Source organism: Paroedura picta, chromosome 1 (assembly GCF_049243985.1).
Source record: "Paroedura picta isolate Pp20150507F chromosome 1, Ppicta_v3.0, whole genome shotgun sequence".
Classification (NCBI taxonomy): domain Eukaryota; kingdom Metazoa; phylum Chordata; class Lepidosauria; order Squamata; family Gekkonidae; genus Paroedura; species Paroedura picta.
In genome coordinates, this window is record NC_135369.1 from 18074315 (window position 1) to 18096117 (window position 21803).

At 47.5% G+C, this 21803-nt stretch overlaps 1 protein-coding gene across 5 annotated transcripts in view; it reads left to right on the forward strand.

Moving 5' to 3' along the window:
- Positions 1 to 741: 741 nt before the first annotated feature.
- Positions 742 to 21803, forward strand: part of CCDC88B (coiled-coil and HOOK domain protein 88B) — a 63861-nt gene continuing 42799 nt past the window's right edge. For 4 of the 5 annotated variants that reach the window (XR_013228768.1, XR_013228771.1, XM_077324264.1 and 1 more), the window contains exons 1-14: positions 742 to 849; positions 1566 to 1705; positions 5873 to 5981; positions 6400 to 6469; positions 8793 to 8851; positions 11378 to 11461; positions 12404 to 12535; positions 13737 to 13864; positions 14557 to 14638; positions 17055 to 17213; positions 17452 to 17598; positions 17965 to 18103; positions 18180 to 18355; positions 20537 to 21400. Coding sequence is in view for 3 of the 5 variants with exons in the window: in XM_077324264.1 (XP_077180379.1) it covers positions 790 to 849; positions 1566 to 1705; positions 5873 to 5981; positions 6400 to 6469; positions 8793 to 8851; positions 11378 to 11461; positions 12404 to 12535; positions 13737 to 13864; positions 14557 to 14638; positions 17055 to 17213; positions 17452 to 17598; positions 17965 to 18103; positions 18180 to 18355; positions 20537 to 21400 (2349 nt within the window). In the remaining 2 variants the exon portion in view is untranslated. Of the gene's footprint in view, positions 850 to 1565; positions 1706 to 5872; positions 5982 to 6399; positions 6470 to 8792; positions 8852 to 11377; positions 11462 to 12403; positions 12536 to 13736; positions 13865 to 14556; positions 14639 to 17054; positions 17214 to 17451; positions 17599 to 17964; positions 18104 to 18179; positions 18356 to 20536; positions 21401 to 21803 lie in introns of those variants that run through there. The other variant, XM_077324277.1, reaches the window with a different exon arrangement.

Sequence of the window (21803 nt, forward strand, 5' to 3'; positions counted from 1 at the left end):
CTATAGCCTCCCATTTCTCCCCAACCTGGGCTCATTATTTTGTATGCATATTTCCAGAATGCCCTTCTCTTGTACCTGCTTACATATGCACAGATTAGCACCACGCTACCTTCAGCTGGAATGGTTAATTGCACAAAGGTAATTTGAGCCACATGTCTATTTACTGCTTTATAGGGAATGGAAAAAAAAATTAATGAAGGTCAGCCAGATATCGTTGTTTCCCATAAGGTACTTAATCTTACACAATAAATGTAGGTAGTTTGTTAGCAGCCGTTGGAACACTCTGCCTCATGATGCCTTCGAAGTCAGGGCGACTGGTGAATGGATTCATGATAGACTCTTCTGGAGAGTCCCACTCACAAACCAATCGTAGGGGGTGATGGAGAACGTCTCGCCTGCCCTATATTTCTTCATTGCCACCCTGTGTGTGGTTTTCCTGCAGCAGTCACAGTTAGATCGGAGCAGGAAACGAAGCCGACGGACGCTTCTGTGAACTGCACTTATGGTACTTTGTGTGCAGTGGTGCATTTAATGTCCCCTGAGCATCAAAAGCATCTGATCAAGAACACCTTCCTGCTTTGGAACCACCTCTGAAGTGGGAAATCATAAGCGAGTCCCTTCGTTTTCTGCTATGGCTGTGTCTCAGCTTCCTTCCTCCTCCCCTCACCACGATTGCGGAAGGAAGTTTAAAATTAAGTCATACCAAAGCACGTAGCACAGGATAGCAAGTGCACCTAACTCTCAAAGGAACCCTCCGGCTCAGACGCACTCAGGGGCTTTGATGGCAGAATGGATGGAGATGTCTCTGAGATGCTGGAAGATTTTGTATCTGGTCCTCTCGTCACTTGGGTAAGGTTGCTTTGTGTGTGTCTGTTTGAAAATTGGAGAGTGAGCTCATTCTGCCGGAACACCCAATCATAGAGTGGAGGGGAATCCCTGCCGCATTTTGGGGAGAGAATGGGCGCCATGCTAGAGCCAGGGATATTGATACTGTCATTTATGTCTTCTTATCTAGGTTTGCTAGATCTGGTTTGGGAAATATCTGGAGACTTTAGGGGCAGAGCTGGGAGTGGGCAGGATTTGGGGCGAGGAGGGAACCTCAGTGGAGTATAATGCTAAGGAGTCCATCCTCCTAAGCAGCCATTTTCTCCAGGGGAACTGATCTCTTTAGTCTGGAGACCAATGATAATTCCAGGGCCTCCCCAGGTCCCACCTGGAGGCTGGCATCTCTACTTCTACCCAATCTGGTTAAACAAACGAGTCTTTTAATTGGTACATATCTAGAGTAGGGGGGGGGGAGATATCAGCCCTGTTAAAAATGTCCTAGTTTTGAAACAGATGGAACAAGAATACTGGAAGGCTGATTTCACCCTATAGAAAAGTCCAGAGTTCTTGCAGTGCAGAGAGACCAGGCTGCATGAGAGGTACCCGTTTATGAGAGAAGATCTAAATGGCAATGATTTGTAGTGTTTTGCACCATGTTAAGCCCAGGAAGGCTGGGACTGTACTTCTAAGGAAGGGCTGGAATGATATTCCCGCTTACCTTTGCCTCTTTACCTCAACAGGTAGAAACCCTGGAGAGTTTGACAGACTCAAAGAGTAATCTTTCTCCTAAGGCCTGGGAGAAGAAGCGACAAGAGAGCCCCAGAGAGTACTACCTTCAGCTAACTGCTGGCGATTTCCTCATGCGTGTCATGGAAATAATGTGAGTCACTGTTTTGTGGTACACCTTCCCCCCAGAGAATTGTAAAAACTATCATTCAGTGAGATGCGGTGGATATTTTCTTAGAAATTCCTAGCATTCCCCTCTCTGAACTACGTATCCCAGGATTCCTGGGTATAAGCAAGTGGCTGTCACACCAATGAAACATGTGATGTAGATATACCCTTAGCTGCACTGAGTAGAGATATTTGAACATCGGTGGGTGGTATGACATTTTGAACAGTGAGCCAAGGGTTGGTCCCAAAGGTCTATTTAGGTAGTTCGAAAGATTTTCCTCAGGCCGAAGATTAATGCCAGAGTGAATGGGTAGAAAAAAGTGGCATATAAGAACCAACTCTTCTTCTTCTTCTTCTTCTTCTTCTTCTTCTTCTTCTTCTACTACTACTACTACTACTACTACTACTATAGAAGGCTCAGTGGGACTCTAGTGGTTCAATCTCCCACCACAATCTTAATTCCTAGCATTCCCCTCTCTGAAAGATGTAGCACAACACGGGCATTGCCCAAAATGCTCTGTCTATGGTGGGGAATTTAGCTATCTGAGAGGGGGGTAATCTAGCGAGGACCTTCTGCCAATGTTTATGAGGTTAGGAATCTGGGGCAGAAAACAAATATATTAAACATAAAGAGTTATAGTTTTATTAAAGAAAAACACACAAGACAAATAATAGACTGTAGAAAATTACACTAACACATATGCAAAGAGAAAAAAGGTAGGAAGGGGCTAATTTTCAGGGAAATAAGGACAGCAAGATTGTATGATTACCAATCTGGACATGGGGAGCACAGGAAGGAGCCAGCATTCAAGTTGGGCATCTAGCAGGATCCGAGGTTATCAGAGAAGTGATTTGGGATGTCCAGGTGAAGGGGTTTATACCCTTCTCTTAGCTAGCTGGGCCTTTGATAAAAGGCGTGATTGCTCTCTGATCCTGTGTGACAAAAGACTTGATCACTCTAGGATGGTGATGGAAGTGAACAAAGAGGGATATCTGGGGAAGAATGGGAACCTTCTGGAAGGTGCTGGACCTGGGTTGAAATTCTAACTTGGCAGGCCTGCATGATGGTGGGGACAGGAAGGGGGTTTCTGGAGAAACAAAGCATTTCTTTAGCAACACAATGCTTGGGATAGGGAGGAATGTCAGGAAGGAGGGTGCTTTTCGGCTTGACTGGAGATGTGTATGCGCTTCCCGGCCAATGTAGGTAGAGAGGTAGAGTTCATGAGCAAGGTCATGGCCACTGTTGCTCTCTTTAGAGTGTCTTGTGCTGGTGGCCTGGTTTGCCTTTGCTTGGACTCAAGTGGGTACCAAGAAGGACTGGATTGCAGAGGCATGAGGATGCTATTCCAGTCTAGTGGTGAGGTCTGTTGCCATTGGTAACACTGCTTTTGTGTTGTACTGTCTCTGCTCGCTAGCTAAAGAAACTATGTTTGGGCCCAGCTGCTGAAATCCCTGGTGCAACCACCACCTGTGGGGCCTTGCAGGGGAGCACTGAAAAGCATCCCACATGCATATCACTATTTTACGATGTTTTTTTCCGACTTTAATTGATAGAGATTCCTCCAAAGAATGCTACTGGTGTTGGGATGTCAACAGGCTCAACAACAGGAGGTGAAGATCACATGTTTATCCCCAAAAATACAAATTTCAGACTCATGTAGCCTCAATTTGCTTGGGGCGGTGCAGAAACAGGAGGGGGGGTTTAACCTTCCAACCTCCACTAGGACTTCTTGTTTTTTAACATTAAAAAAAATTAAAAGCACAATGATCCCCTTTAAATGGTAATAAGAAAGCAAGGAGTCTAGTTTCAAATAGAGAAACTCTGTGGTGGATGAAGGGTTAAAAACAATATCCTTTGCTGTACAGCCATGAGGCAAATTGAGGTAATCATGAGATTGCAGTTTGTATCCTATGGACTAATGAGAGAAGTGATCTTCATCTCCTGTATGACCTTTTCTGCATGGGGAATTAGGCCTGGCTGGCACTGGCATGGTTGCAGGCCCGCTTCCAGATGACAGTGACATCACCCTGAGCCTGGCCCTATTCAGGCCCTCCATTGCCCTGCAGCAAGGGAACACAGATATTTCCATTTTATCTTTTTTGTCCAGGGGCTAACGGGGCTTCTGTCAGACCAGGTCCATGTGTACAGGAATGAATCAGGCTTTCCAAGCTTGGCTCCTCCCTCCACTATGGCATCCCAGAAGGGACAAAAAAATTCCTCAGTTGACTCTGCGGCACTGTGCAGCACCCTGACGCCAACTGGGGCATTTTTTTTCATTTTTAATAAGGTAGGATTGCACTGTAACACAATCACACCTTCTGAAAAATGAATGAAAATGCCCTGCGCTGCAGCAGAGTGTGGCAGAACTTCTCCGTCCTGACTGTCTTTCTCTGAGGACAGAAATCCGGGGCAGACTGGGTACACCACTAAAATGGTCCCCCATGGGGACACAAGAAGTGCAAGGGCAAATTTCCCCATTGCAAACACCCCATGGCAGCCTGGTGTGGTACCGCCGGTGCAAAATAGGTCTCTCTGAGCCCTTCAAGAGCTCTAGCCCCACTCATCTTTCCCAAGGTTCCCCGCAGAGAAGGAATAGCTGTTGATCCAGTTTAGACCTGTGGTAGAGATGTATTCTAAATAGAATGGTCTCTGCTGGTGTGCTTTAGCTAAGGTAAGCTATTCTGATCTAAGCTCTGGGTTGGGAAAAACCTGAAGACATAGCTAGTGCATTTCAGCTCTTTAGTTGACCCAAGCAAAACACTGAGCTGAGTTCCCCAACCTCACCCAATTGTGAGAGACTTAGAATTCTAAATAAGTAAACCTTTTGAAGACAGCTTCTTTATTAGAGAACTGAAAGTACCTAACACATCTGAGACATAGTTAGAACTGATTCACAAAGCATAGGGTAAGCAATACAGGAACTTACCCCTCCCCTGGGATCTTGAAACAGGCACAGTTCAAAGGAGTCAAAATAAAGAGATAACCACTTTGGCTTCAAGGGAAGGGTAAGTATGGGAAACTACAGAACACTAAGGAAGGAAGAGGCAAGGAATGTCTGGGGAGGATGATAAGCATAAAATATAGCCCCGGGAAATCAACCTTGGGGTGTCAAGGTAAGGCATCCAGGTTACATCATGGTGCAAAGGCCAGGCACGCTAAGCACTCTAACATACAGCAGAATATAATCATGGCAGAAAAACATGGGGTTTCTGACACTAATATATACAGATCCTGAACAAAAGGATCTCTCCGCCCAGTATAGAATCATAGAATCATAGAGCTGGAAGGGGCCATACAGGCCATCTAGTCCAACCCCCTGCTCAACGCAGGATTAGCCCTAAGCATCCTAAAGCATCCAAGAAAAGTGTGTATCCAACCTTTGCTTGAAGACTGCCAGTGAGGGGGAGGTCACCACCTCCATAGGCAGCCTATTCCACTGCTGAACTACTCTGACTGTGAAAATTTTTTTCCTGATATCTAGCCTATATCGTTGTACTTGTAGTTTAAACCCATTACTGCGTGTCTTCTCCTCTGCAGCCAACAGAAACAGCAACCTCATTGGTCCTAAGCAGAGACTTCTCATTGGAGGTTAACTCTGGCATTTTGTTGGTTACGGAACAACTATAATCCTTGTTCCCCATTAGCTGTTTTTTTACAATCCTAGCTTGGAACTCAAGCTCCCAATCGCGTGCTTTGGGATCCCAGCTTGGCTCTCAAGCTCTGGTTCCCTGAGGCACTGCATACATAACAATAGGGTTGCCAGCTCTGGGTTGGGAAATACCTGGAGATTTGGTGGGTGGAGATTGGAGAGGACAAGACTTGGGAGGGGAGGAACCTCAACAGCTTAGAGACCACACTCCAAAGCAGCCATTTTGTCCAGGGGAACTGATTTTGGTCACCTGGAGATTATATAAGAACCAATTCTTCTTCTTCTTCTTCTTCTTCTTCTTCTTCTTCTTCTTCTTCTTCTTCTTCTTCTTCTTCTTCTATTGTCATGGAAGAAGTCCTTCAGGTTCCACTTGTACCTTGGCAACCCTACCTCTACAGCTGTGATCTAAATACAAAAAATGTAGGACATCCATTGTGGCTCGCATTCTTCTAACCTGACTCTTGTTGTTCTCCTCTGTGCCTGGCTACATTTGTGTCCTCAAGAGACCCGATGCCTGGGGGAGCACCACCTCCTTGGAGCCCGCCAAGTGATGAGGCCCAGAAGTTGCAAAAGTTCCAGATGCTTCTGCAACGACTGCACAGATTCTACCAGGTGGGACAGAATCCGTGTGACTCGCGTGCTTCATCTCTGCTGTTTCTGCCCCGAGCTCCCCTGTTGTCCTGGCAACCTACAGGCCAGGAGGAGAAAAATGGAGCAGATTTTAAGTACCTCAGAAGCACATCAATACTATTATTATAGGCCTTGTTCACCATCAACCGCTTCTACTAAAAACGCGTGGGGGGTGGGCTTTGTCAAGGAAATCTTCATTTGTGCTCCGGCTCCAGAGCCGAGAGCTGATTTGCGTGTCACCTGGTGGGAGCCTCGTGTTTTATGCTCTAAACACACAACAAGGCATGTGACCGGGAGGGGGTATCTTCTACCCATAGAGCCAAATGCGTAGGTAAAGTGTTTATTATTCTGAAGTAGTTCCACATAACCTGAGTTGGCTCCCCTCCCCTCCTTTGTCCAGGACGATCTCCAGCAACTGATTCTTACATCTCCACCTAACATCTATCTTTTGGCCAGAGACCCCCTTACAGGTAGGCTCTTTGTTAAAAAAAAAAATTGGGGTGCTAGACAAACCATACATGCCTCTCTCTGGTATTTTTATCCTGAATTTTATCCTGAATACTTGCTTATTCGTTTCCCATTTTATTTTCACAAGAATTCTGCGAGGGAGCTTAGTCTGAGGGAGAGTGACCGACAGACTAGGGGTTAAGGTTGCCAAGTTCCAGGTGGGTTCTGGAGAGCCAGCCCCTCAAACCCCCCCCCCCCCAAGAATTATACCTGATAAAATGGCAGCTTTAGTGGACGGACTTTCTGGCATTATGCCTCACTGAGATCCCTCCCCAAACCCACCATCCCCAAACCTCCAGGAATTTCTCAACCCTGAGTTAACAACTCCAGCAAGAATAGTAATTCGGGTTGTAACCCAAAGTGGATAGCCCAGGCAAGTCCGATCCTAGTGTTGCCAGCTTTGGGTTGGGAAATACCTGGAGACTTTGGGGGTGGAGCTGAGAGTAGGCGGGATTTGGGCCAGGCAGGGACCTTAATGGAGTATAATACCATAGAGTCCATCCTCCAAGACAGCTGTTTTCTCCAAGGGAACTGATCTCCATCGCTTGGAGATGAGCTATAATTCCAGGGGATCCCCAAGTCCCACCTGGGCACTTGTATCCCTATCCGATTCCATTAGATATCCAAAGCTAAACAGGGTCATCCCTGGCTAGCACATGGAAGGGCAACCTCCAAGGAATACCAGAGTTGTGATGCAGGGGCAGGTAATGGCAAAGCATCACAGGGGCAGATAATGGCAAAGCAACATCTCACGCCTGGTAGCCAGACAGTCTTCGGATCTCCTGGCTATATTTCACACATGGCATATGATAAATAAATAATAATAAATGTACTAGTGAGCCACTCCACCACATCATGTTAACTCTCAGAGGAAAGACGGCCGTATTTCCATCATTTCAAAGTTAAACACCAAGCATCATCAACCACTCTTGGTATCTTCTCTCATTATCTTCATCAGCAATCACAGACCTATTTTACAAGGCTGTGGTAGAGATTACACCACAATAATGTGTGAGATCATTCTTAAATGCAACATGAGGTTCAATCCCCTTACCAAAAAGACATAACTGAGTACCTCTTTAGGAGGTGGGTACCAGAAACTCTCCCAGAGGCCTCAAGCTCTCTTGCAGTTAATAATGGTTGGGGATGGGGTATAAGAAGACCATGCTACATTTCATTTGGGTTGAGGGGGTAATATTTTGACCTCCGCTGAATCCGTTTTTGGAAATGGGAAATATGGTTGACTGGTTCCACTGATCTTAAGGGGAAATGGGTTGCCAACCTCCAAGTAGGGCCTACAGATCTCTTGGAATTACAACTGATCCAGACAACAGAGACAAGTTCTCCTGGAGAAAATGGAAGCTGTATGGTGTCATACCTTGCTGATCTCCTTCTTGGTGTAGTGGTTAGGAGTGCGGACTTCTAATCTGGCGAGCCGGGTTTGATTCTGCGCTCCCCCACGTGCAGTCAGCTGGGTGACCTTGGGCTCTCCACATCTCCCGAGGGTTGCCAGCTTCACCTTGGGAGATTCCTGGTGATTTGGGGGCAGGAGATTTGGGGCTTAGGGAGGGGAGATCAGTAGAGTTGCCAGATTAGGGGATGGAGGGGTAAGGTTGCAAGATCCAGGTCGGGAAACTCCTGGAGATTTGGAAATTGAGCCTGGGGAGAACAGGGACTCAGTGGGGTACAATGCTATAAAGTCCACACTCCAACCTATGCAGAATTTGCCCTAATAAGTCGGGTTTGATAGGCACACACTAGACTTTTCAGTAATCAACAGTTCTTTAGTCAACAAACCCCAACACCAAACACCAAACAGAGAAACCAATTCACGCAGACCACCAAGAGCTCTGATTGACCCTTAACAGAGGAGCCTGATTGGCCTTTAACAGGACCCCCAGATTGGTCCATCAGTTAGAGATTGGTTGGCCTTCAAGCCATCGTTTGCATATTGGCTTGCTGTGCAGAATGTCCACATACATAACAAGCCCAAGACTTTCATTTCCTCTACACTTCATGGCATCCCACCTGCTCTCTGAATCCGCCATTCCTTCCAGGGGAACTGGTCTCTGGTCTGGAGGTCACTCTAATTCTGGTCTCTGGTCTGGAGGTCACTCTAATTCTGGTCTCTGGTCTGGAGGTCACTCTAATTCTGGTCTCTGGTCTGGAGGTCAGCTCTAATTCTGGAAGGACTCCAAACCCCAATTTGCACTTTGTAATTGTAGGAGGAAATCTGGGGTTGCTTTTGACTCCAAATTGTGATGACCCTTTGTTCTGTTTTGCCAGCACAGGGTATCAAGGAGATGAGGAAACTGCTCTTGCTTTTGCTGGGAGGTGCTGTGCAGGTATGTTGGAGAGGACAGGGAGTCTTTTCTGTGGGGGTGTCAATGTAATTGAGACAAGGAGCCCCATGGGTAGGAGGATTACTTGCTGGAAGATGGATTCTGACAGGCTAGCTTTGGTTTGGGCCGACTTTGATGGTGATGCAATTATTTAGCACGTTTTACATTTGGTAAAGGAACCTTCTTGAGAAGTTAGCTTGCAATTCAGTTGCCTGGCACAACAGTATTCTTTCTGGGATGCAGCCAGGACTCTACATGTAGGTCCGTCACTCCTTTGGGGAGACAGAGGCTTTGATATGGGACCCTGCCCTACTTTGCCGGAACCTGTATCCAGTGCTGAGCTTCTGAATACAGCCTACAATGGATTTGAGCTGTAGAGGAAAAGTGGCATAAAAATGCCTTTAATAAATGCAATTTAAGCTGTGCATACAGAGACTTGAGTTTAAAAATTGACCTAGAACCTACAACTTTTTGCACATGGAATAAATACAGGGTAAGGAGCTTTAATACTTGACCGTGTAGTCTTAAGCAGAGTTTACTTACTTTATTTAAAATCTTTCTCAATGAGTCTCAGATTACAAAAGGCATTGCAACGTTTAAAACAATGCAAGAAAACAATATAATCAGAGAATCAGAGAATCATAGAGTTGGAAGAGATCTCCTGGGTCATTGCACTATGCAGGACACTCACAGCCCTATCGCTCATCCACTGTGACCAGCCACCCCCTTGAGCCTTCACAGAATCAGCCTCTCCGTCAGATGGCCATCCAGCCTCTGTTTAAAAATCTCCAAAGATGGAGAACCCACCAGCTCCCGAAGAAATCTGTTCCACTGAGAAACTGTTCTACCTGTCAGGAGCTTCTTCTGGATGTTTAGACAGAATTTCTTTTGAATTAATTTCATCCCATTGGTTCTGGCCCATCCCTCTGGTGCAAGAGAAATAGATCAAGATGGGTAGCCGTGTCAGTCTGCCTGTCGCAGTAGAAGAGCAAGAGTCCAGTAGCATCTTAAAGGCTGACAAAACTGGAGGCAGGTGAGCTTTTGTGAGTCGCTGCTCCCTATCTGAAGAAGGGATCGGTGACTCACAAAAACTCATCCCCTGCCACCAATTCTATGAGTCTTTGCGATTTTACTGGATTCTTGCTCTTTTCTCCTGCGGTATAATAAATGGTGTGATAAGATGGGATTACAAAGTTAGAAAACAGTGCCATAAAAACAGTGAAAGGCATGATTTGCAAGAAATGCAAACAGCCTTCAGAAATTTGAAGGCCATGAAGCAAGAACAAGAATGTGCATTGACTTCACTAGACTCCCAAAAGTCTGCTTAGGGGACATTGTAAGGTTCATTATATCCCGCCTGTCGGGTTACCATCATCATTAAACTTATTTTCCAGCACAGTAGAATCCCAGCAATATTAATACTCAAATTCTAGTCTAAGAGATTATGAGAACAATGCTAAGTAAGTCCTACTCAGAAGTAAGGGCCATATTAGTCAATGGCAAGTGTTCTTAGGATTGCAGCCATTATGGTATCATAGAGTAGGAAGGAGCCATACAGGCCAGCTAATCCAACTGCCTGCTGAATGCAGGATCAGCCTAGAGCGGCTATGACAAGAGTTGATCCAGTTGCTGCTTCAAGACTGTCAATGAGGGGGAGCTCACCACGCCCCTAGGCAGCTGAACTACTCTGACTATAAAAAAAAACAAACCCTAATTATTTCTATTCCTCCTTTTCATTCTAAATACTTTTAAACAATATAACTGAGCCCAAATTGAGCAAGTCAAAGAATATAAATACTTGGGCTCCTTGGTGCAAGAAAAGCAAGTGTCATCTATCACTGAAGTCCACAATAGGATTGGCCAAGCAACGTCAGCATTTCCCAACTCAAATGGTGCCTCTGGAAGAAGACAGACATCTCTCTCAAGACCAAAGTTTGTCTCTTCCAGACTCTAATCCTGCCAATCGTACTGTGTGGATCAGAAACTTGGACTTAACTTAAACTTGACATAAACATACTTGAGACCTTCCAAATGTCGTGCCTGGGGCAGATTATCTCTCGATGTGATCGAAACGAGACAATTTGGACAAAATGTGACAACCAGCCGCAAAGGATAAAAAGAAGAAGAAACAATATATATACTTACACAGTTAGCCGTATTGAGCTCACAGGTTAAAGAACAGTCAAGGGAGATTTAGTATGGAAAACAGATCTATACTACAATCATGACCTCCCCATAGGATTGTGGGAAGAAGAAGAAGAAGAGTTGGTTCTTATATGCCGCTTTTCCCTACCCAAAGGAGGCTCAAAGCGGCTTACGTTCGCCTTCCCAAAGTAATACTTTGGTGAGGGGTGCTGGAAGTTCTCTGTCCAAGGTCTGAAGTGTCCCCAGCTTCAAAACTACAATTCCCAGGGTTCCATGGGGGGGGGAACATAGGACCGCTAGACCAGTTTAGGTCTGTCATGTGGATATGTCTGTACTGCTTCAATAGACAAGCTAGAAAACCTGATTGCCCTTGACTTCTAATAGTGTGAGCAGCGAAATAAGATCATTGGCCTTATCCAGACGCTGGACATCAATACTCAAGCTGCCCTGGCTTCTGCCATCCAAGAGGTAATGTAATAAATTCACTTTTCTACCCGTAATTTTCCTCACTTATGTGTTTTATCTCAAACTTCCTGTGCCTTGGGGGAGAAAGAAAAATGCTGGGATATATGGGAATCTAATGTAATATTACATGTACTCCCCGCATCCATAAAGTGGCAAAGAGTTCCACAGACAGTGTGACTTAAGTATGGTTCCATTTGGATTACCACCAGAGGAAGCAAAGAGCTACTCCTAGTCCAATTCCGCACAGGCGGAAAAGGCTGGCATGGCGGTCATATGGCAGTGGGGCTAATCTTCCACATGACGTTGCCACCAGGGCATTCACACTTTTAAAATGTGAATGCATTACAACTCTGTTTCTAAGTTTTTTAAGCAGTCTTGCACAGTAGTGTTATGTTATACCCCAGGGTTTTTTAAAAACCCAATTACATTCAAGGCACTTGGAGGGGAGGCGATCAAGGGTGCAGCATGATGAGATTAAGGAGCGCAATGAAAACAAAGGTGCAAGCAGGCACTATTCTGCAAAAAAAAAAAAAAAACAACCCACATATTTTGAAAAGGGGAAGGGAGCAAAGCATGACGGAAGTCTGCCTCCATTGCGATATGTGGAAAGCATATTGCAAATTTCAGCCTGGGGAATGAGGGGAGGAAAGCCCAAATATGGAGCGGCTAGAGTTGACTTGCAGCATCCAAAGGAAAACCAAAGCGAGGCCAAAAGAAGGTATGTCTCCTAATGCGGAAACAATCTGAGCAAGCATCCACTGCCATCTCCTGACAACTAGCTCCCACTGAAAATGTACCCACTGCCATGAAGGAATACAAAAATTCTTTTGCAGGAACTCAGACCAGTACCCTAATATAAATCCCAAAGTCCTTGGTAATACACATTGGCTCTGCGGTGGAGTTCCTTGGCCTACAGGTTGACACAACGTTCTGTCTCTGTTCCAGGTGACCCAAGAGCCCAAGAACATGCTGAGGCTGCAGTGGAAAGAATTGGGTCCCCTCGAGATGGAACAGCTTCTATGGGACTTAGTGCCCTGCATTCGAGACTTGGTGCTTGAACGAGATTCAGGCTTGGAGGTGTGGGATGTGATGCTTGTAATGCCCGCCTTGTCCACAAAGTATGCTCTCTTGTCATAGTGTTGCCCACCTCCAGGTGGGCCCTGGAGGTCTCCTGGAATTACAGTATATCTCCAGACTGCAATGGCCAGTTCCATTCAAGAAAATGACTGCTTTGGACAGGTGGCCTAACTGTGACTCCCCAGATGTCTGTGGACTACTATTACCATGAGCCCCTTCCAGTTGGCCATGCTGACAGAGGCTCATGGTAATTGTAGTCCATGGACATCTGCAGAGGCACAGTGTGGCCACCCCTGCTCTATGGCACAATTCTTGTCTGGAGTTCTTTCCTTGCTCAAGCTCTACCTCCAAGTCTCCAGAAACTTCACAACTCAGAGCTGGAAAGCATACCTCCTGAGTCCTTTTCTCATATAAACACATCCTGATCCAAAGGTTTTTCTACCCTGGATACTTTTGCGAGCCAACATGGTGTAGTGGTTAAGAACAGTGGCTTCTAATCTGGCCAGCCGGGTTTGATTCCACATCAGGCCAACTGGGTGACCTTGGGCCAGTCACAGTCCTGTTAGAGCTGCTCTCACAGAGAAGTTCCATCAGAGCTCTCTCAGCCCCACATACCCCACCTCATAGGGTGTCTGTTGTGGGGAGAGGAAGGGAAGGCGATCTTAAGCCCCTTTCAGATTTTGAGTAGCGAAAACCAACTCTTCTTCTTCTAGACAACATTGGAGCATAGAACTCTCTTTGCCCCCATGACTCCCTTCTTGTTGTGTGTCCTCTGTTTCAGAGAGCCAGTTTGGTGTAGTGGTTAGGAGTGCGGACTTCTCATCTGGTGAGCTGGGTTCGATTCTGCACTCCCCCACATGCAACCAGCTGGGTGACCTTGGGCTCAACACAGCACTGATAAAGCTGTTCTGACCAAGCAGTAATCTCAGGGCTCTCTCAGCCTCACCCACCCCACAGGGTCTCTGTTGTGGGGAGAGGAAGGGAAGGCGAATGTAAGCCGCTTTGAGACTCCTTTGGGTTGAGAAAATCAGCATATAAGAACCAACTCTTCTCCTTCTCCTTCTCCTTCTCCTTCTCCTTCTCCTTCTCCTTCTCCTTCTCCTTCTCCTTCTCCTTCTCCTTCTCCTTCTCCTTCTCCTTCTCCTTCTCCTTCTCCTTCTCCTTCTCCTTCTTCATTTTTCTTCCCTTTTTCTTGCCACAGGAATTATGGGAGCTCCAGCAGGGTCAGCGGGAACCACCCCAAGCTCCCCCATCCGAGAACAGCCATCAGCATCTTGGGGTACAACTGGCCGAAACCCGAGCCCAGATGCGGCGTCTGCAGCATGAACTGTGAGTGGGAGGCAGAAGGTGCTGCCAAACTCTCACTAGAAGTGTGAACTGCTCTCCAATGGCATTTGGCTTTTGATTGGGTTGGTGGTGTTTTGTTGACTTTGCAGTCATTTAATTTGCAAAGTAATTTGCAAAGAAACACGAAAAATGGAAATACGCAGGATCTAGAGAAAATCGAGCATCAGCATAAGACTAGGATCTTAGAGATCCAGGTTCAAATCCTCACTGGGTGAACTTTGATTCATCAGCCCACCTCGGAGGTTTGTTGTGAGGATAAAATGGTGTAGAGGAGAATGTTGTAAGCCACTTTGGGTCCCCATTGGGGGGAAATTGGAATATTAAAAACGAAATAATATAAGAAAGTTTTAGGTGCAGTGAGCCTCCCTTTATAGCCCTCTATTAAAAAGGGTTCTGCTGTACTCTACAAACAAAGGGTCTCCCAAAATGTCTCGAGTCAGTTCCAGAAAAGCTCCGTTTTGTTTTTCATTTAGTGGTATTTCTAACTGCTTCAGCAGACTGATGGTGCGTGACTAGGGTGTGGCTCTCGGAGAAGCTTGGGTCCGGAGAATCCCTATTTTTAGAAATTAATTATCAAAGGGGATTTGGTTTACATGCCCCACCCAGGATTACTGGAAGATTTGGGCATCAGGCCTTTGTTCCTCAAGAGGTCTTAATTCTATTGCTGCTGCCAGGGAAGAGAAGACGGAGGAGCTGCTGGATCAACAAGACGAATTAAAGGATTTGGAGGGGCAACTTCAAAAGATGCGGCAAGAGGTACTTTTTAGAGTACTTTGCTTTGGAGTAACGTCTTTATCTCCTTTCAACCGCATGCCCCACCTTATTGTACGTTCAACGGCCGCTTGCTACAGTCCACAAGAGTCGCTAACAGATTGTTGTTGTTAGGTGTGAAGTTGTGTCCGACCCATCGCGACCCCATGGACCAGGGGTAGTCAAACTGCAGCCCTCCAGATGTCCATGAACTACAATTCCCAGAAGCCCCTGCCAGCAAATGCTGGCAGGGGCTTCTGGGAATTGTAGTTCATGAACATCTGGAGAGCCGCAGTTTGACTACCCCTGCCATGGACAATGATCCTCCAGGCCTTCCTCTCCTCTACCATTCCCCGGAGTCCATTTAAGTTTGCACGCCAACAGATACAGGCAGCTTAAACTAATTTAAGAATATGAGGAATCGTCAGTAAACAGCCATTAAACAATTTGACTGTTGATATATTTTAGAAGATCCACTGTGCTCCATCTAAAATAGCCTTTTGCAAAAGAGAGACATTATAGGCATCCCAGAATGTTCTTTGTAAGGTTTGAGTCTCAGAAGTGTACTTGCACATGAAAGCTCACACCCTGAATCAAACTTTACTGGCCTTAAAGTTGTCCCTGGACTCATACTTTGCTCTGGAGTGGGGACTAAAAGAGTGTGTTGCTCTTGCTAGTAACTTTTTCACCACCAGTGAGAAAGGGGGGAAAGCAAGAGGCCACGGCAGAGTGTGGAGGAAAGAAATGGTTGGATTTATTATCACGCATTTGTGGGTAGGAGACATCACACGATTTTGCCCCACGTGCGGAAGCGGTTCCAGTTTTCTGGATTTACCGCAACACAATTTAAAAATGGTGAAATCACGAGCCACCTCCTGGACAGCCTTGGGGTGTTGGCGACATCATGTGGAGGGGCCTGAATATGGCGCCAACATTCAAAGGCTGCCCAGCGACATTTTGCACGTGTGGCAATGCCTGAAGTGTCTGTTCCAGGCCAGGCAAGTTGTATATGAATCAGCAGAACAGTCAGGCTCCAAATAATAGTTATAAAGTTTTGATGTCAATCAGGCCTGTATATACTGAGGAGCCCACACCCATTAAATCAGACAGCTTTATACAACCACGATGCCCCCGGCCACTTTGGGTTGACATGTGGATGCATGCTGTGAATAGAACAACAGCCAAGGGCAGAATGGTTGTATAAGGCTGTCCTCTTTGATGGGTGTGGGCCCCGGAGTATATATAGGCCTGATTGACATCAAAACTTTATAACCAGTGTTTGGAACTCCACTATTTTCTAACAAGTGGGTGGAGCACCACTACCTTGCATTAAGTGTTAATAACATCAAATGTAATTCTAGTTCAGCAGTGGAATGGGCTGCCTAAGGAGGTGGGGAGCTCCACCTCACTGGCAGTCTTCAAGCAGTGACAGGACAGGGATGATTTAGGCTGATCCTGAATTGAGTAGGGGGTGGGACTAGATGGCCTGTGTGGCCCCTCCCCACTCTAGGATTCTATGAGTCTACTTCAGCAGTGGAATTGGCTGCCTAAGGAGATGGTGAGCTCCCCCTCACTTCAAATAGTGCCTGGACAGATACTTATCCTGGAATTTTAGTCTGATCCTGCATTCAGCAGGAGGTGGGACTGGAGGGCCTGGAGGGCCCCTTCCTGCTCTAGGATTCTATGAGTCTCATTCAACTGTGGAATGGGATGCAGAAGGAGGTGGGGAGCTCCCCCTCACTGACCGTCTTCAAGCAGCAGCTGGACAGATCCTTCTCCTGGATGCTTTAGGCTGATCCTGCATTGAGCAGGGGGTGGGACTAGATTACCTGTGTGGCCTCTTCCCATTCTAGAATTCTATGAAAATGTACCAGGAGACAGGAGCAGGTTTTCTTCTCAGTGACTGGTTGAGTGGAGTCATGCCAGTACAAAAGGAATTTTTAAAATGAAAGCTTAACATTCTAGAAAGGGCCTTGGACTTCCCTTGAGAGGGCCAGGCTTTTACAGTTCCTCCCAGGTGATACTCCTGGAAGAGACAGATTAGATTTCTTGCCTTCCTGGGCACATCATAGCTCTTACCCCTAAAATACTGGAAGTAGAAAGTGCCATCAGGTCGCAGAGGACTTATGGCAACCCCCTATAGCTTTCAGGGTAAGATGTGCTCAGAGGTGGCTTGTCATGGCCTGCCTCTCCACAGCAGCCCTGGCATTGCTTGGTGGCCTCCCGTCCGAGTATTAACCAGAGCCAGCCCTGTTTAGCTTCTGAGAATCTTGCCAAGTCAAATCTGTCCCTGCAACTTTGCCTTATTCTTCCCCAACCCCCAATGGCCAAGACTAACTCTACCCTTCACCATTCACCTGGCCACAACGTCCTTTTCTGGACCCCTGAATCCACTCATTCCTAAGCCACGCCCTTTCTCTAGAACCGGAAACTGACGGGTGAAGCCCGGCTGGCTGGGCTGTACCGGGACGAACTGGATGTCTTCCGAGAGAAAGCAGTGAGGACAGAACGGCTTCAGGCAGAACTCACGGCCCTGAGACAGCGGCTTCCTGGCTTAGAGCAATGCCGGGTGCAGCTAAAGGTAGGACTGATACCTGGGTCTGACCTGTAAGCTTGTGTTCTGCAATGTACAGCAAACAATCTTGCGGAAGGAGGAGGGGAGAAACACCAATACATTTTAGGTTTATTTTATTTATTCGTTTACAGCTTGTCTTTTTCACTGAGAGTCAAGATGGATGACACAGTGTGAACATCAGTATGAAACAACCTTAGATAGAAGTGCTACTGGATGAACTGAGCAAGCTGTTTTCCATTGGCAGGAGGAGCGTGAATTTTCTCAGGCCTTGCTGGAGACCAAGGCTATGCTGGAAGGACAGCTGGAGGCAGTTCGCACCCGGGGGCAGCGTTTGAACCAGCTGGAAAAGGAGACGGAGAAGCTGCAGAGCTGTCTAAACCAGGCCCAGGAGGTGAGACAACCCCAGACTGCTCTCCGATGTTTCACACGTGAAACTGGGGACATGCTTCGTCACTCAGGACGGAGAGCCCTCCCCTTGCTGTATCTTGCATTCAGGTAATGTGCAAACGCCAAACTGGAGCGTGGAGATGGCACGGGTGGCAAGGAGGTGGCACAGATGGCACCACAGCTGCCTTCCCCCTTGCCTTGGCCTTGGTCTCTCTGTCCTGCTGCTGGCCCTGCAAAGGGACTCTGCGTGAGGCAGGTTGCTGGACTGGAGGGACCCTCCCTGGTCTGACCCAGCAGGGCTCTTCTTATGCCGTCATGGCAGCCCCCCATCCCCATCGTCATAGAAATTAAGCACGTCCTCATCCCACAGGAACGGGACCAGCTCTATCACCAGACGGAGGAATTGCTGACAGAGAACTTGGCTTTGGAGAGACAGCTGCGGAAAAGCTTGGGAGAGCCCCTTCACTTCCTCCCCGAAGAAGAGCTGGAGTCTGACTGGGGCCCTGAGGGTGAATGCGACACCCCCTTGTTTCTTGTCCCTGCCCAGGGGCAGGGATTGCAATGTCTTTTTCCTCTTTTTTTCAGAACCTTATGAGGTTCCTGTGCTGTTGAGCTCTGAGGTGAGGGAGGCAGGTCGGTTGCCTGCCCTGGAACGGGAGAACCAGGAGCTGAGAAGGAGGTTGCAAGAAGCACTGGAAAAGTCCAGTGAATCTGGGAGCTTGGAAAAGGAGCAAAAGACTACGGTTCTTCTTTACAGAGAGGTATGAAACACACATACCAGAGCGGGCCTTCTGAACGAGGGTTTCGTGAAACCCTGAGGTTTCTTGACGGCCCTGGAAGGGTTCCTCAAATGGGTGGGAATTGATTAATTTTTTTAGTACATTTTAAAATTTGTTAAATGTTTATCCACCCAATGAGAAGGAAGGACTCCCTGGAGAAGAGCCTAATGCTGGGAGCGATTGAGGGTAAAAGAAGAAGGGGACGACAGAGAATGAGGTGGATGGATGGAGTCACTGAAGCAGTTGGTGCAAACTTAAATGGACTCCGGGGAATGGTAGCGGACAGGAAAGCCTGGAGGATCATTGTCCGTGGGGTCGCGATGGGTCGGACACGACTTCACGACTAACAACAATAACAACAACAAATGACCATATACGGTTATGTTGACCCACCTTTCCCAAAATGGCCAATGATGGGCCTGAAGGGGGTGGGAAGGGGCGGGGCCCTAGTGGGCGTGTCCACAGACATGCTTCCCAACCATATTCTGCATGATTGTGCCACTTCTGGGGTTTCTTGAAGCCTGACGAATATTTCAAGGGTTTCTCAACAATAAAAAAGTTTGAGAAAGGCTGGTTTAGAGAATAAGGGATCGATAGCACTCGGGGGCAGGCATGGCTGCACCTGTTGAATTTCCTGATCCTGAGGCCTCCAGAATCCCTGTCAGGAAAAGCCGTGTGATTTGAAAGTGTTATTTGAACACTGAACAGGCAGCTATGATAATGATTCGAGTGTTTTGGTTTTTAAAAATTGTTTACTTCTATAATTTGTAGCTTACAATTTGTCACCCACACTGCTGTAGAAGCAGCTAATGATATTTTATAAGGGCCTCCGATAAAAATAGTCCTGCCCCTGGAGCTGGTGTGAAGTTTAATCCCAGCCAAAACGACTGTTTTTCCTTCCCTCAGAGAAGTTGGACTGTAAATATCCTGACAGCTTTGTTCGCTGAGTGGCTGGAATGTTTGTGAACATTCCCAGGCCATTCTACCGGCTCAGCTAATCTGTGTAGGCAGTTACAACTACAAAACAACAGAGACAACCAGCAGAGGTCCTTCAAACAGCTAAGACAACCAGAACAAAAGCCCACCTCTAGCAATGCAAATAACCATGGCCTGGTCTTCTAATTATCAAGCCTGAGGGGCCGGTGGGATTCCATGGGCAGGTGTTTCATGGAGAAGGCGGGCCACGATGGAGAAGGCCCTGGATCCTGTGGCCATGGAACTTGGCCTCTAACAATTGGGGGGGCATACAAAGTAGTGACGAAGGAGAAGTCCTTGGAAGGATTAATATTCCTTTATGGCAGATGTCCCCAGTATGGTGGCTGTACTTTTCCTGGTGTTAATTAAGGGTTTTCAGAAAGTCAGCAAGGCCAGAAAGATTTCTGATTGGCTGTGCAGATTAAAAGGCATCTATTAAACAGAGCATGTGCTTGTAACACTGGAAAGTTACTGTGAGAGTTAAATGGCGATGCCAGTCCCCAGGTGGGACCTGGGGATCCCCTGGCATTATAACTTGTCTCCAGGTGACAGAGACCAGTTCACTGGCTTTTGTCGTTTTCTCGGGTTGTGGGGCCGTGTTCTGTGCCTAACATTTCACCTGCCTCTGTGGCTGGCATGTTCAGAGGTCTATCACAGCAAGATGTTTAGAGAGATACACATCTTGCTGTGACAGACCTCTGAAGATGCCAGCCACAGAGGCAGGCGAAATGTCAGGAGCAAAAACTACCAGATCATGGCCCCACAACCCAAGAAAATGACAAAAGCCAGCTGATTCCAGCCGTGACAGCCTTCTACAATACAGAGATCAGTTCCCCTGGCAAAAATGGCTGCTTTGGAGGGTGGACTCCATTGTATTATCCTCCACTAAGGTCTCTCCCCGCCCCAAATCTCACCCACTCCCAGTTCCACCTCCAAAGTTTCCAGGTATTTTCCAACCTAGAGCTGGCAACCCTAGTTACGCATGATCATGCTCCCTGACATTTTGTGGTTGGTTCGGCCTCTTGCGGCAGCCATTTTGTGTCAGAATTCCAAAGGTGTCCTCAGGCTTAATTACCTTTATGGTAATAACTGAAGAGAAAGAAGGAGGACTGAGTGGTTTTTGTGGGGAACTGTTCTGGTGTGACTCACAAATTTGCATTTTTGGGGCATGGTTCCCTGCAAACCCAGGTGGACCCGCAGGCCGAAGAGAAGGCACCAGACTTTCCCGATCCTTCGCCACAGACTCAGAACCTGCAGGCTGAGGGTTTGGCCTCAGGAATGGGGCGAAGCCAGGCAATAGAGCAAGAGACCAAGGCCTTGCTGGCAGGGATGGAGAAGGCCCTATCAGAGGCTCGGACCTCGTTGAGGGAGGCGGAGGAGCGGCGGGAGGCGGAGGCCCGTCGGGCTTCGGGCCTTGAGGAAAGGCTGAGGAGCCTCCAGGAGGTGCATGCTGAAGCTCTGGAAAAACTAGAGCGCGAGCATGAGCAGAGGGGCCTCGAAGCCAAGCATCTGGTGGAAGAAGTCCAGGCTTTGGAGCGCGAGCGGGAAGCCTTACAGGCCGGGGCTCAGGCTTTGCAGGCTGCGGCCACCCAGGCCGAGTCGAAGCTGAGGGAGTCCCAGCGGAACCTGCAGGATGAACGGCTGCAGCGGGCGCGGCTGGCTCAGAATGCCCGTCGGGTCGAGGAGGAGATGCATGAGGCCCAGCGGGAGCAGGAGGCCTTGCAGCGCAGCCTGGAACAACACAAGGTGACCTTGGCCCAGCTGGAGGCAGAAAAGGGGGCTTTGGAGGAGGCATTGAGTCGAGCTGAGAGCCAGCAGCGGCAGCTGGACAAGGACAACCGGCACATGAAGGCGCAAACGCAGGCCCAGGAAGAGGTGCTGGCGGCACAGAGCCTACGCCTTGTCCACCTCGAGTCCCAGAGTCGGCAGCATGTGATGGAGCTGAGTTGCCTGCAGGACGTCTCCCAGCGAATCAGTGAGCTGGAACGGGAGAAGAGCAGCCTGAAGGAACAACTGAATGCCAAGTGTGAAGAATTGACCAACCTAGAGAAGGTAACGGAGTGTTTGGATTAGGCTCACTGGTCTGGTAAAAATTCCCCATGGCCAGAATACTGAAATATGGCTTCTTCTAGTGCAGAATCTGGGTCTCATTGGGAATAACGCTTTTGTTTGATGTATTTTAACGCAAGCCGCTAGTCCTCATTGTTATGGAGGTTTTTTAATATTGTAGGTTTTTATGCTTTTATGGTTGTATGGACATTACGTTGTGAGCCACTGCAGGCCAGCTGGTCTGGGAGTGTGCAGCATATAAGTCCAATAAAGAAACAAATGCCCTAGAAAATCTAAGGAGCTGGAGAAAATAGTGGGGAAATGTCCTTCATGGCAATTCTCTAGGAATTTCCCCATATCTTTGTGGTCTTTATCATAGAGACTAGGGGTGCATCTGCACTGGGCT